Raw genomic sequence first — 18,231 nt, 5'->3', positions numbered from 1 at the left:
CAGGACCTGGATGAGGGGCTCCCTACAACTGAGGCAATCCTTGAAGAGGCGGACAGAAGGCGTCGGTTGAAACCCTCCCCCAAGCTTGGGCATCTTGAAGAGGGTAAGTTTAGGGGCACATCTCAGTGTTCATCGCAATATATTTCCTACATGAGCCCTATATTCTCACGCCCCCCTGCTCCCCTAATTTCTGATGGATCGCATGATAGAATTGGGGTGCAGGCTGAGAGGAGGTGGAGAGCCCCATCTAAGGGTCCTAATCGTGCCCAAAGTTATACCCTTATTTTTTGCACATTATTCTGCTAATCACATCAGACAAGCATATAAATATGGCTACGCGATGACTCAGAATTATCCATTCTCTTGAGAAAATATTACAAAATTAATATAATTGGAGCCGAGAATGCAATAAAAATTATGTACGAAAAAGTGTGCCAGGAGGTTAATAAAAATACTGTAATTATATTTTCCTGGATTCTGTGACGTTGATGGTATGTCTCCTTTCTAAATGCATGTTCGCTTTTGCTGCCTCCTTTTGTATTCGTGATCCCGAGGTGTCTTCCTTGGCCCTCCGCTCCTCTAATCGTGCAAGGACCAGAGGCGGACTGGCGGGCGGGGTGAGGAAGCCGGCCCCCATCGGCGGCGAATCCCGGCGAAGGTCACCGGATGTCTCCTGCGGACAACAGGGGAAATCATATTCATGTGGCACTGTTGATTGACAGGCAGGGGAGCCGCCGCAGTGGAAGAACTCACCGTCAACGTGCCCGCGCCCAGCGGCGACCCAGACACTCCTTTCGGTCCAGCGCGCGAGCCCCAGGCGGGGCGGGGCCAGAAACTTGGGCACGGATTGGCCTGGAGAAAGATGCGCAAACATGTTTGAAAGGCCCAATCAGCGCCCTGCCTTTCCGCGACAGCCAATGGGAAACCCGAGGGGCGGGCCGGAAGGGCGGGAGTTGCTATTTGAACCGCGGCGCCGGGAAAGGTCCCCTGTCCGGCTTCCCGCGGGAGTAGGGGCCTGGGTCTCCGCGCACCATGAAGAGCGAGGTCCTAGGGGAGGATGCGCTGCTGCAGAAGCTCAAGGACAGCCGCCGCCGCTTCCAGAGGCGCATGCAGCAGCTGATGGAGAAGGTGCGGCCCCCCCCACCGGCCTGCTGGCGGGGAGCAGGGGGCGCGGGACGGAGAGGGGGAGGAGACAGGGTTGGGAGCTGCTGGGCAGAAAGCGGGTTTGGGAGCCCCAGGTTTTTAGCCTCGCTCTGGCGCCTTCTCAGCCCGGGTCAAGGATTCTTCGCGGCTTTCCGATCTGACGGGATGCCCCTTCCTCTCCCGCAGTACAACCAGCCCTTCGAGGACGCCCCAGTGGTGCAGATGTCCACGCTGACCTACGAGACGCCCCAGGGTACGGAGGCAGCCCCCCTTTCTGAATATTTACGGTTAACAGTGACTACAATAGTGTCTTACTGAAGTTTGAAATGCTGTCCCTGCTCTTTTGAAAATAAACCTCATTCACCTAGTAGGTACTAAAACATTACTAGTTCCCTTGAACCAATAAATCAGTTAAATTACTTATTAAAACAGAATTCTGAAGACACACAGATGCATCCTGGTTAAAACTGCCCCTGCCTGGCAATTTAACAGCCATGTCAGCTTGGGCCAGGTGCTTTAGCCAGACTGTGTCTCAGTTTCTTCATCTGTGAAATGGAAAGATGATGACAATAGTACCTACTTGGCATGGATATTGTGACAGTTACATGAGATGAAGCTCTTGAAACAGTGCCTGACACTGGTCAACATTCGTATTGACTCTTATTTGACTTGCTTGACTTGAGGTTTTGAGTACTTTGGAATTTGACCTGAATCTAGGCAGAAGAAGCCATTCTGTTTAGTGGTCGATGTTGCAAACTGACTTAAAAACCCCCTGGATTCTCTTTGGTAAATAGCTAGAGAAAGTTTGCTCTGGGTGAGGTCATTTCCTGCCGTTCAGCCTTATTATCGACGCATTGTTATCTACTAATGAAAGTGCATCTCAGACCCAGTTCCGCTGTGGACTGGACAGACAGGCACAAAACAATTGGTAATTAAATGAAGTCCTAACTCTGCTTTTTTAGCTGACCCAGCCATATCCTGGGTGAAAGGTTTATGCAGGCAGAAGCTAAGGTATTCCAGCGGTGGGTTTCTGTTACTCTGGCCTGTCAGGTGGTGACAGATCTAACCTGAGGGCAGGATGCAGGAGAGTGTAGAAGAGTGTTGTCAGCAGGCTTCACTGTTCTCGTGGACTGTTCATGTGAGGATGGGCAGTGTCTGGAATATTTAGGTCAATCCATGTACCTTGAACACCGCTTATTTCACCAGTAAAAACATTTCTGACTCCAGTTTGATGAGAACCGTAGGTGAAGCATCTGAATACCTTGAGAGCAGCCGACACTTTGTCAGGTAGAAGACCTCCTGGGGAGCTTGTTGAAGCAGATTCCTGGGGCCTCTGACAGCAGTACTGGGTGCAGATTCAGTGGGTCTGGGTTCTAACAAACTCCTAACTGATGAGAGCACAGCTCCCCAGACCCGTAGCCTGGAGAGGTACTCAGGGAGTGGCCTTTCTGATTAAATGCTAGCCGACCACCCTTGCAGGCTGAATTCCCACTTTAAGACAGCACTATATCGGGTAGGTTGGAACTAACTACCACACTGATGATGAAGACAGCAATGGTAAAAGTAATAATAATAGAGTAACAATAGTAAAGGCCAGTGACAGTCATTCACGTGTGTCGACAGCTCAGTATGTGCCTATGCTTCCAAGAGTTTCAGGTCCTTGATTTTTAACAACTCTGTGAGGTAGGCTCTGTTAGAATCATTATTGTTTCATAGGAGAGGACACAGTGGAGAGAGGTTAAGGACCTTATCCTGGGTCATTTAGCCCAAGTGGCAAAGCCTTGCTTTGACTCCCGGCGCCTCAGTTCTGGAAAGGCCACGCGGCACAGCGGTCAGAAGCAGGGTCACTCCCCGCGGTTCACAGCCTGGCTGCAGCACGTGGGCAAGCAGCCTGGGCTGTTTGACCTTCTCTTTGCCTCTGTCTCCATCTGCACAGTGAACTTGTGGATGCCTATCCCATAGGCTGTTAGGAGTAGCATACGAGTTGCATGTAAGTGAGTTGTGAATGGGAAGTGAGGGGTACTTGGACAGGGTTTAGACGGAGCCTGGAACATTGTAAGCGTCGTGTACGTTCTTGCTACTGTTGTCATCATTAACAGCCATCTCAAGCCCGGCAACCACTGATCCCTCCTTATTCATTTGAATTTACATGGGAGCCAATGGAGGTTTAGGGAGAGACTGAGTATCTTTCCCGGATTCTGCTGGCTAGTAAATGGCAGGACTCCAACGCTCAGTGTTTACCCCTGTGTCTAGGGCCCGCTCTGTAGCGTGTGGATTGCCCTGAGAAAGCAGTTATTCTGTACATGGGGCAGAGGTTGCCCTCAGTCATATACTATGTTGAGGACGTGCTTGGTGTATGTATGTTCCTTGTTTCTGTTTCATTCGGGGCTTAATGCTGGATTCAACGAGAGACTTCCGTTAATGACAAATTTTTGTCTAGTCTTGATTTTTTAAAACACCTTCAATCTCACAAAGATGAGAAACAACAGAGTATCAGAAATCTGGCTTGGTTCTGTCCTGGTTGTATCAGATCTTTCTTTCGCCTGTCACTTGGGTTTTCTCTGAACGCAGGTTGAACAGAAACTCAGTGTCCATGATTTCTTAAGTGGTCTGTTTTTTCTTTTCTTAAGGATTGCGAATTTGGGGTGGAAGACTGTTAAAAGAAAGAAGCACAGGACAAATGCAGGTATTTCGTGTCAAATGCTATTGCCCCCAGGCCTTGCTGTGGAGGAAGGTTGATGTGAATAGAGGCAGGACAGGCTGTAAAGGCACCCGGGGCTTCTGGAGGCCGCTGCGGGCTGTTCCATGGTTTTGTCACCATAATGGCCCTATTTTCTTGTGTGCGAAGGACTTACTGAGCTGCATTTCTCCTGCTGCTTGTCAAGTGCAAGGAGGAGCTCGCGATGCTTGTGCCCCTTCCGTGCCCCTGTTGCCCCTGCCGTGGGCTGCGGGCTCTGACACCTGGACCCCTCGTGCAAGGCGGGGTCGGCCAGATGGACCTCTCCTGGCCCCTCGTTTGTCACAGCTGCCAGCAGGCTTTGTTCTGTCCTTACAGGAAGGGCCAACCCAGGTCCTTCTGAGAAAGAAAAATGCTTCTTTTTCTCTGCTGAAGAGGCGAGGAGGAGATTAGGGGGAGGGTGCCGTGTGCTGTTCATCGCCTTTCAAACCAGGTGTGTTTTTCCCGAGTTTATCCGCGGACACTGCAGCTGTGAGACCTCTGTTCACGGGAGGAGCCTGGACAGTTGGCCTGTGAGACGCGGGGAGTCTTGTCCTGCCACTTGCTAAAGCTTTCGAAGAAATTATAGGCCTTATGACTTGGAGATAAACCCATTGTTAAGACAAAGGTCTTGAAAAGTCCCCCAGGGGCCTCCTGAACTTCCGGATTCCACCTGCTGATCTGGTGACAGTTCTGTCCTATTTCATTTTGGCTCTGAGCTCAGCCCCCTATGAGGGCCAGGTCGGGCCTGTTCCCTCGTGCCCTTGTTTCTCACTTTCTCTGCTCTCTCACTCACCATCCAAGGGGTTTTTGAGGCCGCAGCCCTTGGCATGACCAGAGGAAGAAAGCTCTGTTCCTTTTCCAAGGGGAAACTTGACTCCCTGCTGGGAGTTTTGAGGCCTTTTATACCGGAACGTTCTAGAAGAGAAGCCTAGGGGAAACTTCCTGTTCTCGCATGTCCTGAAGGAAGGAGTGTAGGTGCGTTACTTGAAAGCAGCTTTGAAATGTGTAACAACTGAAACGAGCCTGTCTTCTCTCCTTCCCCACTTCGAGGGCTCCCCTGAGGAGACAAGCAGCAGGAAAGATCAGCCTGTGCAGGTCACAGCCGGAGGTCTCGAGCATCCTTGGTCCTGCACACAAGTTGAGGGTGAGTGTCCCCACTGCTGGGAAGCCAGGTTGGGAGGGACACGCGTGTCTGTCAACATCTCAAGCCTGGATTCCTCATTATGACTTTTTCCAAGGAGTATTTTAGAATCTAAAACCTTTGAAAGTGCCCCGTTCCTTCCTTCTAAGCTCTTCTAGGGAGCTGTCTAGCTCAGAGTCATGCTAAGACCTAGATCTGCCCCTGTGCGGTGATGCTGTGAGCCGCCAGCTCCTTCAGAGTCCTTGTGCCCTGCAGGCATCCTGTCTCCTGCTGCCTTGTTACTGTAGGGCCTCCTCCCGTCCTGTCCTCAGCCTGCGTGCCACCCAGACTGTCCCAGCCTGTTCTCAGAATCCGCCCATCACCTTCCTTCCTGTCCCCATCCTCTCCCTCCACCCAGACACATCCCATCAGATTCCACCTTGCACACAGGGAATGGGATCAGCGCTCTCCCGCCTGGTGCCCCTTGCCAGCTCCCTCCCACCCGCTGGTCGGCTTCCCTGCACAACCTCATCTGTACAAGTTGCCCATTTTACCGCCTCCACGCGCTCCTCAGCCGGTCCCCTTCTGGCTTCAGGCTCCGTCTCAAAAGCACAGCTGTTAGTGAGGCTCCCGGTGACCCGCTTGCTGAATCCCGTTGGCATTCTTTGATTTTTATCCTCTTACCCTCTCAGTAGCATTTGAAGCTTCTGGAAAGTTTGGCTGTGGCTTCACAGCCCTGTGCCTTCCGGACCTCCCGGGGTTTCCTCCTTCCCTCTTGGCCCCTCCATCAGCCCGCCCCCCATCTTCAAAGATGCCCTCTCCTGAGAGCTGTGCATTTTTGCTCAACCTCTGGCCCTCACTCTGGTGGAATCCCCAGCCCAGACCCCATCTGCGTGTGTTGATTGTCCAGCGGCTTCTCTCCTTGCACACTTTGTCTAGACTGCATATCTAAACTCAAAAAGCCAACCCAGCAGACTTGTCCTCAGCACGCAGCCCACCACCGTCTTCCCTGAGGAATGAGCAGAACTCAATGTCCTCTTTGTCTCAGCCCCTCCCTCTTCCTTGTATCCAAGATGTCGCTGTCCTGTGCCTTTTCCCACCAGCACCTCTCCTGTTCCTCTGCCCTGAGCACCCCCTGCACCCCCACAGTGCCAGCTCCTGGGCTCCACCCACCGACACCTTTGAACGTGGAATCTGGTTACACGGCTTCTCTGTTTGAAGCACTGCAGTGGCCCCCATTGCTCTTAGGGAAAGAGCAGAATTCAGACCATGCCTGACCTGCCCACTGTCTTCACTGCCTCCAGGAAGCCCCTGATCCCTAGACTGGAGCAGCCCCTGCTCTTACTTAAGCCCTGCGCCTCTGGCTCCTCCCCTTGCAGCAGCTAAACCGCTGTGTCATTACAGACCTCGCCCTTGTTCTGCAACCCCTGTCTGGTGAGACTGGCCTTTCGGCAGCCTTTGTCCGCTCTGCCTGGGCCCTTGCCTGCACCAGGCAGTCAGTAATATGGGTTGCATCCTAAAAGGGAAACCAGTGATCTTTCCGTCCAGAACTAGAAAACCTTAATGAAGATGTTTACCCATGGGTGTTATTTGTTTACTGTTATTAATCCAGATTTTAACTCCATAAATCCTTAGGTCCATGAATTTCCCGGACTGCTTAAAATAATTAGAAATGGTTATCCTTGAGCTGAACGGTCCAATGTGGTAACCACTAGCCACCTGCGATGGCAGCGCCTTTATGAAAGGGGCACGCTTGAAGCGATGAGAGTGTTAACTACAGAACACACCCGAGTGATGCAAAAGCTGTCCTTGAGAGAAAAATGCAAGCTTGCTTAAATTCTGATGGAAATTTCCTTTTTGGCTTTTAGATTCAAAAAGCAGTGATGTGGATACAACTTTATACCAGGAGGATGTGATCGCTGGGAACTTAACGGTAAGACCTGCCTTTCGTAATGAAGGGACAGAGCTGGGGCTCGGCAAGTACATGTCCTCGTCACCTGCGTCTTCCTCCAAGTCCCCTTCTGAGGCTCACGCTTTGCTAGCACCGCCCCTCAAGTCTCTGTCCCCTCCGCTCAGGTCCCCTCAGGCAGCAAGTCGCTCCTTCTCAGTCTAGCCCTTGGCCTCTGACACTTACTGCCCCGGTTCCAGCCTGATTTACTGAACTTACGTGAATGTTGGGTGGTTTTCCTTCCGCAAACAGAACGATCCTGGCTGCAGTTCCCAGTGCGCCATTGGCCTTGACTGGCCTCGCAATGTTGAAAGTTGTTCTAAGTCAATCTTCCCCTGTAGAGACAATGTCACAGGGGAAGGGGCCCCAGGGAGTGTTTCCAGATCAGCTCTCAGGATGGACAGGAACACACGGGACGGAACCCACGGGAGCGTCTGACCTGACCCTTGTGTCAGGCGCTAGAATCACTGGTGTGTGGTTTTCCTCTAAAGTCGCTCTCTTTGTCCAGAGGTTAGCCTGCAGACTCGTGTGTGACTTGCAGTGTCTGCCTAGCACTAGGTAGTGGCCCTGGGGAGGAAGGGGTGCTGTGTAGGGATGGCAGTGAAGGGGCCAGGCGGTCCGGATGGCCAAGAACCAGTGTTGGCCCTTCCCCACCGCCTGCAGCCCCAGGCCCTGACTCGGCCCCACCCAGGTGCACAGTGGAGGCTGAGACCCCCTGTTTCAGTGGGGTAGCAGAGGCCGCCGTTCTGCACCCTGGGTTGAGCGCCAAACTTCTCTCCTTATACACACACCGACTGGGGTCAGTTCTGGTAAGTGAGTTCTGAACTCACCCAGGGGTATTGATTGCTTCATTTTTTTTCCCCCGGCCTAATAGTGTTGTCACAAACCTCTCCACACTTGTATGTTTTGTCTCTTGTCCTTTCATTTTCTTCTGGATTTCCACTACTGCATAAAGTCCCTAAAGTCAGATTCCTGGATCAGGTGGCTTTTCAGAGGGGCTGGACCCCTTTGTCCTGCTAACAGCAGGAGGCGAAGGACCGACTTTGAGGAACTTCACTTAAGACCTGTTCACGAATGAGCTTGCCAGGTGTTGCAGAGTTCAGGGGCCCAGCCGTACCCGAGGGCGCGGGCGCACCCTGACGGACTTCTCTTTGGTTTCAGCCTGCAGTGCCGTGGAGCCCTTTGAAAAACGAGTTAAGGAAGAAGTACTTGACGCAAGTGGATGCCCTGCTGCAGGACGAAGGGCGTTCAGGGGTACGCTGTCTCCCCGAGCGCAGCCTCACAGAGGCGGACCGCGGGCTAGAGACGTGTGGAGTTCTGTGTGAGCATGTCTCGTTCACTTGCTGGGAGCCTGTAAAGAGCATCTGAGCGGTTGTTTCCAAACCATTTTGTTCACTGGCTCCCCAGCCCCTGCTCTTCATTGGTGAACGGTCCCCCAGGGCAATGTGATCAGCTGTCCGCTGTGTTCCAGGGCAGCTCCTGAAATCTGGTAGAGCCTGTGCCCTTGGGCTGCAGGATTAGGGAAGCCGTAGCTCCCACCACCCGCCCTCCCTCCCTGCTAAGCCAGCAGGGGCTGGCATCGGCAGCAAGGTGCCTGTTCCGCCTGCTTCGGCCATGATGCCAGGGTAAGGGGCGATGGTGGGTGCGGGGAGCCCTCTGGGAGGTGGGCAGCCTCACCAGCCCCTCCCCCAGGTTCCACTGCAGCTGGTTTCCCGGAGCTTTGCCGGAAGGAGAGCGAAAAGCTGGAGAAGGAGGTTCACGTGTGGATGCCAGCTCTGTAGTTTTCCAAGTTCTGCCGGTATCAGTGCATAGACCAAAAGACATTTTAATACCAAGCAAGTAGGAAGTATGTGTCGTGGAATAATAAATTATCTCAAAGGCAGCCAGCGTAGCAAGAATGTGTACATCTTATTGTGCTGCTGACAGTGAGAAGCCTTTATCTGAATTAGCGGATGTGCTGGAAATGCCTTTGACCTGTGTCCGGGAGCAGCCAGCGTGTCCTCTTGGTTGCCCATCAGTCGCGGGAGGAGACCAGGGCTGGGAAGGGCTCTATTGTCTTGGGGCTGTTGTTGCATCCCACCAGCCACCTGGCCCCCAGGGTTCTGGCTGTTGGAGGAAACGGTGGAGGAAGAAAAGCCACCAGACCTCCTGAGAGAGTTCCCAGCCAACATGTGGCCGTGGTGGTGGGGGAGGCCCTAGAGGCCACGTGGGCAGAAGCTCCTGGATTTTACCAGGCTCTTCCCACCACTGCTGGAAGCCCAGCCGGCCACTCTCATCACGGTCACACGTGTCACTGCTGCAGCTGCGCTCAGATGCGCCATCTGCTGTTGGGAGAGCGGTTCCTGCAGGCTTGGCATTGGGAGGGACCACGTCGTGCACCCCAGTCGACACCTGACAGTTCCTTTGTTAAGGTCCTTTGCTTTGATTTCAGTGCGCCGGTTCCGGAGAGGGAAAGGACTCGCCTGTGACCCTGGGCCCTTCGCTGGCCTCGCCCGCCAGGCCTGCCCGCCGTGAGTGTGACGTAAAAACACTGCTCGGACCTTTCACTTTTGGTGGAGCCCGGCTTTTCTAGGATCAATAAGAACTTACGGACTTTTATTTTTTTGATTCACATGGTAGAATCCATTGTCAGTTTTCAGACTGACGATGCCCAGGCCATCCCACATTTAGCCTAGAGGAGCCCCTTCCACTCTGGCTTCTATGTCCCCTGACCTGTCTCCATGGGTAGTGCCTCGACCCCGACTCTGATTACAGAGTCACCCACTCCCTCCCCCGGTGGTGACGCTCATTTGGGTGGTTGTGCAGCACGAGGTGATGTCAGAGTCACCGCACCTGTCCCACCTGCTCGCCAGTGTGCTCAGGAAGGTTCGGGATCCCCACGCAGCACGTTTATCCTCAGACGATGTCCCACAGGGGGAGCCCGTTCAGAGTTACTCGGATTCTGTTCGCTTCTTCCGTGGTTGTTGGCTTGATGTACAGCCAGGGGCATCTGTTCTGTCCGTATTCAATTTTAGAGTGATCCCTGTCTTTGTTGGTTTAGTTTTATCTTCTTAACGTATAAAACATTTATCAGGATGCAAACGTGAGAGCGAACGAATTGCTATATTCAGGAGTCCTGTCCCTTCCCCCCAGCCCTGTAGGCGGACAGAGCCGTGATTTTCTGGTTTCTAGTCAGTCTTTGAAAAGGAAACCAACTTCTAAACCGTCACGAGGGAGAGGAAAACTCCTGGGAAAGCTGGTGGAGAGTTGAAATTTAGGTCTGATAGAAAGAAACCTCTGCGTCTACTCCCAAGTATTTGTGAGACTTCCTTTTGCTTCTGTTCTTGGCATTGCTTGGGGAGAAAACCATGATGGTCACAATCCAGCCTTCAGTCTCCTGATCTCTGCGCCTGGGAGGTTTTAAATGGTAACATGGCTTTGCCTTGTGTGTGTTTCTCCAGGACGCTGTGGTGACATCTCTGAAAAGAGCTCTGCTGGCCCATTTCAGCCAATTTCATCTCCCAGAGAGGGCGATGCTTCACCCCTGTGCCCAGCCGACCTGGCTGTGGTGCCGACAAGTGACAGCCCCCCCTCACACGGGACTGGCGCCAGCAGCTTCTCAAGTAGCCAGTGCTTTGAGGCCGACGACATCTGCAACGCAACGCTCAGCGACCTGTACGCGGGCATGCTGCACTCCATGAGCCGGCTGCTGGGCGCCAGGCCTTCCTGCGTCATCACCACCAAGACGTTCATCGGCCGGAACTGGAACTCGAGACGGAGATACAGGTGCAAGAGCAGGGCGAACCAGACGGGCTGCCGAGGAGGCGGCCACGCCCGGAGGAGCCCCCAGGAGAGACATCCACCCTGCTCCGGGCCCGGGAAGGACGTGGCAGTGTTAAGAGACTGCAAGAACTTACTCGATGTTTCTGGCCATAAGACAGGTTTGAAATCCGGAGAGGCTTTCCTAGAAGTAAACAGACCCCAAAGCCAGGCGTTCGCCCCAAGTTGGAAGGAGCTTTGGAGAACACCCCAGAAGCGTTCTTCACTGACTTACTTAGACTCCAATGCAGTGCATCATCTTGATCAGGAAAACAGATTTATGACATTGAAGTGGTTAATCTCTCCTGTGAAGATAGCTTCCAGGCCCAGCGTTCTGTGGGGCGAGGGGGGGAATCGGCACAGGGAGATTGAGATCAGATTTGACAGGCTTCACCGGGAATACTGCTTGAGTCCCAGGAAGCAGCTGTGTCTGACCTACCCCACTGGCTCCTCAGCTGTGGGTGCGTACACAGGGGGTCCAGGGAGCACCGGTGGCCACCGGGGCTTAGAAGCCCCCAGGCCAGGTAGCCCTCTCCTCAGAGCAAAAGCTAAGAGGCTAAGTGAGGCTTTTGAAAACCTGGGCAAAAGCTCTGTCAGAGCTGGTCGCTGCCTGCCAGAGAGGGGCTCCTTCCCCTCCCTTTCGAAGACCGACCCCGCACTCAGCCCAGGCCGCTCGGAGCAGACCTCTGGCCGCGTTTGTCAAGGAAATGATCTGGGAAGATTGAGAGAGTCAGGATCACTCAGCAGAGCCATTTCAGTACCAAGGGTACAACCTCCAGGCTCTACAAAAGGTCGTTACGATGTTATTAAAGAAAAATTTGACAAGCTCCATCAGAAGTATTGCCAAAAATCGCCTCAGCGGATGCAGGCGCCTTCGTGTACCGGAGCATCTCCAGAGAAAGCAAGTGTGAGACTTCGGTGTCAAAAAGAAGACTTCTTTGGAAAATTAAGTTCAGACGCTGGCTTCCATGGTCCCCCAAAGTTGTCACCATCACACCCGTGGAGCATAAAAAGTCCCCTGAGCTCAAGCACTGTCAGGGCCCCTCCCTCTGCAGCCTTTGCCCTCGATGCCAGTGGGGACCATCGGTTCCCCACAAAACGACGCCGACTGTCAGACCCTCAGGTTTGCAGACAATGGGCCGGACCTCGGGGTTTCTCCCCTGCGGGCAGGCCCACCCTGAGCCCCTGGGAAGAGGTTGGCCCTTTGCAGCCCAACTGGGAAGAGAAGAAGGTGCGTTTCTGTCTGTCAGATGTGGGTATTTTATAGCAGGATCCTTACGTGTTAAATCTTCCAGACTTTCTCCCAGATTCTTTTCCTTTAAAGTCGGCATTTTTCACACATTTTCCAACAGACTGCATTTAGGGGATTTTTCTAAAAAGCTGCCCTTAAGGCACTGTCCATCCTGGGCAAACTGTCATTTCCAGCCCCTTCATCTCACACTCAGAAAGCAGGTGTTGTGAGGGAAGGCTGACCTGGAAATGACGACTCTGTTCACTGCTGGATTCCCTGATGTGGGCAGAGCAGGAGGCGGTCCAGGAAGAGCCCCCAGGGCCGCATCTCACGCATGTAAGGGGCCGGGCCACACACTCCCGCTGGGCCTGAAGCCCCCGTGCCCACCCACCCGGCCACAAGTTAGCCTGTGCACATCCCTGAAGCCGAAGCTTTAACGAGCGTGCACCATTTATTTCCTCCAGAGACAAGCTGAGGGTGGACAGGTGGGAGGGACGAGTCTCCGCGAGTTCAGGTTTCTCACGGGAGTGCCAGGCTTCCCAGCACGCACTTCAGCGTCGCCAGCCGGCATTCGGACGACACTATTCCGAGTCCGCGTCACTCATCCACCTGCTGATGGGATTTGACTGAGTTTGGTTTGGCCAGCTTCTGAAACTACGGCATAAACACACTTAACTATCTTCTGTATTTTTTCTTCTTTCTCTATTTACATCATTAATTTCTTGAGGAAAGGGACCAAATCTTCATGAGCTGTGACCACACGAGGAATTTTAACGGCTGACATCTGAGCGCTTGCTGTGCCCCAGGCCACCTTGAGCCTTTTTTACACCTTCCTTACTTAATCCCCACACGAACCCTTTGATTAGAGGGGTTCTGTGCAGTAGGCAGGTGCAAGCTCTTCTTATAAATAAGGAAATGTAGCTTAAGTCTTAACTCTTGCACGCACACCGGCAGCGCGTGCCTGGGCCGGGATTTGAAAGCCCACGGTCTTGACCAGCAGGCTGCAGTGCCTGCTTGAGAGGTTACCGTGACTTTCCTTTTTACACTCCTTAGGGCATTTCTTAAGCGTGGTAGCATTTTCTATAACGACTCTCAAAAATGTATATCTACTCAGTGGAGTAAATGCAACATGTAAGCTTTTGGAGGCTGGCACTGGGAATCTTAGCAGAGTTGTACTGAAATCATTTTCTCTTTTTTTTCTTCTAGAGGAAAGAACAACACATCTTTCAGAATGGAAGAGAAAAATGATTTTGACTCAAAGCTGGAAATCTATAGCCAAGTTATTTTAGAATATTTCCCTCTTTCCCTTTGTGCTTTGTGTATTTTTTTTTAATTCTAAGGAATATATGAGAACTTGCTTCACTTACCTGCCCTTCAAAGCAAATTTCAATGAAATTGGTTCCATTGAGATGACTCTGAGTTCTTAGTATAGAAATTATTTGAATAAAGTTGCTCAATTAACGTTTTTAACATTATCCTTTATAGGCCTATTTTCCCCATGTTTTTGTTGTTGTTGTTGGTAAATTTAGAGATGTCCAGAGGATTCTCTAAGGTTAAGCCCTGGACACAATGATCCTGGAAGGAAGACACAGCTGTTTCGTCTGTTAAGTTCACACCCATGGGACTTGGTATCTCCCACATTAGGAGGTAGCAGATTGAATCATCATAAAACTCACCTATAAAACATGATTCCTAACATCTTAATGTCTTTAGATGAAAACATTGCATTTAAACAGCCTGTGATGGTCCCAAAGCACCCCCGCAGCCCCTTGGCATCCATGATGGATGATGACTTTTATTAAGCTATTTATAATAGGATATCATGGTGACTTTTTTAACAGAGTATTTCAGATATTTGGAACACGGTGACAAATCTCATGTGCCAGCCATCCTGAGTAAACGGTTGTTAATATATTGCTGTGCATTATGGATTTTATAAGTGAAATGTTAGAGACAAGATTAAATTATGTTCCTTTCTTTCCCGCCCCCCTCCCCCAAGGCGACCACTCCCTGGGCTGAGGCACCCTTCCCTCCTGCACTGTGTGTTTTAGTCAGCTCTGGCTGCCCTAACAAAAACTAAACCCTGGGTACTTAAGCAACAGAAGTTTGTTTCTGGAGGCCGGAAGCCTGCGACCAGGGAGCCTGCGTGGCGGGCTCTGGGAGGACGCTCTCCCGGCCCTACAGATGGCCGCCTTCTCACCACGTCACGCCCCAGTGCCTCTGTCAGGGCACTGATCCTGTGATGGGGCCCCACCCTCATGAACTCATCTACACCCAGTTACCTCCCAAAGGTGCCATCTCGGCTACCATCACACGGGGTTAGAGCTTCCATGTGTGAATCGGGAGGCACGCCCAGTCCAGAGCCCTGTGAACGGGAGGGCCTGCACTGCCTGTAGCTGAGAGCCTGGCCAGGAGCCTCACACCTCATAGGAGGCCTGTTTTCCCTCCACGCAGGCCGGCAGGGGACCTCTGGCTCAGACCAGGCTGGGTGGCCCCTGCAGTTTTTGACCTTTCCCTCATGCCAGTGGCTTCCTGAGAACAAACCCTCCTTCTTCAGGAAAACTGTCATCCTTGTCCTAAACTGCTTGTGCCTGGCCTCCCCCTCCACACCTAGCCAGCTTGCTGGGTCTCATTGGCCAGGACGAGCCTGGCTGCCAGAGAGGCTGGAAAACAGTTCTTGCTGCTCTATCGTCTAGTGGAGGAAGGTGAGGCAGAAGGGACTGGGCATGGTTCTGAGCCAATGTGTAGGATCTGCCAACAAAGGACCTCATACAGAACAGTCTACAGGAATAATTTAGTGCTAAATGTACCCTATAACTCTGCTTCACTGAGAGGCGTCTGCATCTGACGGGAGCTGATGCACAGGTGTGTCTCTGACTTAAGAGTTCCTTAGGTGGCTGGTGCCCATTGTCCTGGATGTTTGCTGCTAAGAACGTGTCCAGCCATCCATATACAGGTCTACCTGCAGCTCCACCCAGAGGTGATTGGTCACAGAGAGGTGCGTCTTCAACTCCCGTAATTTTTGCCGAATTGCTCTCCCAAATGGCTAATCCCGTTTGCACTCTATCCAGCAACATAAAAGTTCCCATTTCTGTACGTTGCTGCCACCAGCCAGCGCCACCGTGATGGGTGCCTGAAATGCACAGCACTGCCGTCTGCCTGCCTTCCTGGGGGGACTGGCTTTTCGAGGGTCCTCTCATGACACTGCTTTTTAATTTGCTGTATTGCTGATTTGGTTGTATTCTGTAGGTCAATCCAGTTATATGATCCAATTTAGTTTTATATCAATTGCAAGGAACTTCTTCCACCTGTGACTTGTTTAGCTTTATGACAGTTTATTGTACAGCAGTTATATTTTAACACAGAAAAGTTAATCCTTTATTTTTACTGCTTCTATTGCTTTTAAAAGAAAAACCACATTTGCTTAACATGCATGAGGTCCTGGGTTCAATCCCCATTACTTTGACTAGAAAAATAAATAAACCTAATTACCACCCCCTCCAAAATAAATAAATAATAATTTTTTTTAAAAAACCGACCCTACTCTCAGGATCAAAAATATATTGTCTTACATTTTTGCCTTCTGGGTTTGGGTCTATAAACCATCTGGAAATGTTCTGCACGGCATGAAGGGACTCGACTCGAGACCTGACTGCACACTTGCTCGGCTCCCCCAGTACCTGTACTGAAGGGCACATCCCTTTCCCACTGTATCAGTGGTATCCGAGTCTTCCAGCCGCAATCCCTCGGCAGGAAATAACTTCACTGCCTACTCCAGTGTGAGACCGCTCCTCTGGGAAACTGGTGTGGGTTTTTTTCCTAGACCGACCGCGCAGCAGCCCTCCCGCCATGGGGCCCAGGGTGGTGACCGCCTTGGGCAGCTGCAGTGGGAATGGTTCGGAAATCCCACCTTCACCTGCTCTGGGGACAACCAGAGACTGTCTTGCTGATGGCCTGAGTATAGGAAGAATTTCCCTGCTCTCCTCCCCTCTGCCCCGGTTTCTTGGACTTGGAGATAATTTTTCCTTTTTGACCCTCAGCTGGGTTCTGCTCCAGACCTCGCTGGGTCCCTCCCCAGCCTGGCCCTGATGTGGAAAGGGTGAGGGTAGACTTGGAGTGGTGTCACTTCCACCCTGAGACACCGGCCCCCTCCCCCCGGATTATCTCCAGGCTGTGGAGACCCCCTGCACTTCACCAGCACTGCCCCCACCTGCAGCCGCCCTCCCTCACCCTAGTGTGTGTGTGTATCACAGTGGCTGGCAGAAGCCTCCTTTCCCTTTAAGAGCGAGGTCCCTAGAAGCCTGACAGCAGCTGGGCTCGCCTGGCTACTCTGGCAGAGTGCCTGGCAGTGAACACACTGTCTGCGTGGCTGGGACTGAAACACAGGTGAAGACACAAAGTGGGGTCCAGATCCTCTGGGCTGAGGGGCTGGCTGCCTGACATACACACACGCAGAGGACACAAGAATGAAGCACCCCTGTTAGGACCGAAGTTCGCCTTTGCCCCACTGTCTTGGCTCTGGGAGACTGTCACTTTGTAGTCAGGAATCCACTCTCCAAATAGCAAGGGAGGTTTATTTCAATGGAAGGAGGGAAAGGGGCACTGGTTATTTGAGAACAATGCTTTTCTTACAAACTAAATTCAAAATGGTTCACGCTGCGGTGGTGGGGTTTGAAACTCTGGGGAGTTACATTTTGCATTCAGTCCACCTAGGAAATTCTTTCTGGGGAAGTCAAACACTGGTGCTGACTACAGGTATCCAAGATTTTGAGCGTCTCCAGGGCTGCCCTCCAGACCCCAGGATCTGAGTCCAGCTGTAGCTCCTGCAGAGCTGTGAACGTGAACAGGAGAATTGGGACCCTTGAGGTCAGGCCCGCGCCCTCCACCATCCCTGGGCAGCGTGAGCTGATAGAAGGTCCTGGAAGCCAACTGTGGGCGAGGGGCTTGCAGGGCAGGGGGCTCACAGGGGCTGCGGACTTCAATCCCCTGTATTTGGATTCAGAAGACGGCAGGTGTCTTCTCACACACCTTCCAACTCTGGGGGCTTCCGTTACTTCTCCAACAGGGGCAGAAAGATCACCCACAGAGCCCAGCTGTTGTGTGGATCAGTCGTGGGGACCAGGGCAAGGCATTTCGTCAATGAGTGTGATGGGGAGGGGCAGAAAGCACTGGGGGCAGGTTCATCCACCTGTGCCCTGGCCCCCAAATACAGCCAGCGTCAGCTGACTCTCCCTCGGGCAGTTTCACTCAGCTCCCAAATAAACTCAGTGGACTCATTTTTGACTCATAATTGAGCCTCCACTACTTACAACTCCGTAACGCTGGAAAGTCCAGCTTTTTCAGGTAATGTGCAGGCATCTGCTTCATAATGATTCCTGAAATGATAGCCAGGAAATACTCATCACACGAATGTTAGGCAGCGAGAGATGAGGGTACCTGTTCAGGGTTGAAGACGCCTAGTTGAGGACCACAGTGCGATAGGACACACAGAGGAAGCTTCCCCCTGAGCCTGGGGCCCCAACACCTGCCCCCTACCCAGACCTGGGTTCGACCCAGTGGCCTTCAATATCCCACCTGCATCAGGAGACAGCTGCCCGCTCACCTGCCAGGTTACATGCAGCGATTCTGATCCTTGACAAGTTACTTTTAACATAGGTCATTGTTTCTAGCAAGAAGCTGTAGAGAACTGCAGGCTTTTTCTGCGTCTGCAAAAAAACAAGTGTCACTCAGAGCCGTGAAGGGTGAGGTCCTGGAGACTGACCGCTCACAAAGGGCGTTCACATCCGTCAGATGCTGGAGGGTCTGCCCAGAGAGGGCAAGTGCGCATCCCAGAGTCACACAGCAAATTAGTAACCGGACAGCTTAAGGACTTCAGCCCCCTGTTATTCTTGTCTGGCCCAGAGAGATTACATTTGCCCACACCCTGCGCTGCCCAGTACGGTAGCCACTGGCCACATGAGGGCCCTGAGCACCTGAAATGTAGCTAATCTGAATTAAGCGTAAAGTGCTCCCTGGATACGGGCGACAGTGCCCAAGAAACATAAACTATTGTGTTAATAATTTTATGCTGGCTGCACGTTGAAATGATAACGATTTAGATATACTGGGTTAAATAAAATCTACCATTAAATTTGGTTTCACTTTTCTCGGCATGGCTACTAGAAAATTTCAAAATGAGTATGTGGCTTGCATTCTGTTTCTAGTGGACAGAGCTGGTCTCGACACCTCATGTCTAGAAGGTGAACGCAGGGTCACAAGATGAAGACTGTGGC

At 52.1% G+C, this 18,231-nt stretch overlaps 2 protein-coding genes across 2 annotated transcripts in view; one reads left to right on the top strand and one right to left on the bottom strand.

Moving 5' to 3' along the window:
• Positions 1–964: 964 nt before the first annotated feature.
• On the top strand, positions 965–13,373 carry HJURP (Holliday junction recognition protein). The gene is made up of 9 exons (XM_010999031.3): positions 965–1,128; positions 1,330–1,396; positions 3,774–3,829; positions 4,913–5,006; positions 6,851–6,915; positions 8,092–8,184; positions 9,362–9,440; positions 10,371–11,959; positions 13,166–13,373. The coding sequence occupies exons 1-9, from the start codon at positions 1,033–1,035 to the stop codon at positions 13,205–13,207; spliced, it is 2,181 nt and encodes a 726-aa protein (XP_010997333.3). The 5' UTR covers positions 965–1,032; the 3' UTR covers positions 13,208–13,373.
• Positions 13,374–16,569: 3,196 nt separating this feature from the next.
• MROH2A (maestro heat like repeat family member 2A) overlaps positions 16,570–18,231 on the bottom strand; it is a 50,562-nt gene continuing 48,900 nt past the window's right edge. Inside the window, exons 41-43 of the mRNA XM_031452446.2 lie at positions 17,562–17,664; positions 17,269–17,334; positions 16,570–16,790 (exon numbers count right to left, since the gene is read on the bottom strand). Coding sequence (XP_031308306.2) covers positions 16,669–16,790; positions 17,269–17,334; positions 17,562–17,664 — 291 coding nt within the window. The 3' untranslated portion in view covers positions 16,570–16,668. The remainder of the gene's footprint in view (positions 16,791–17,268; positions 17,335–17,561; positions 17,665–18,231) is intronic.

The sequence above is a fragment of the Camelus dromedarius genome, chromosome 4 (genome assembly GCF_036321535.1).
Source record: "Camelus dromedarius isolate mCamDro1 chromosome 4, mCamDro1.pat, whole genome shotgun sequence".
NCBI lineage: Eukaryota > Metazoa > Chordata > Mammalia > Artiodactyla > Camelidae > Camelus > Camelus dromedarius.
Note: the sequence above shows the minus strand (reverse complement) of the source record. Positions and strands in the feature narration are given on the sequence as shown.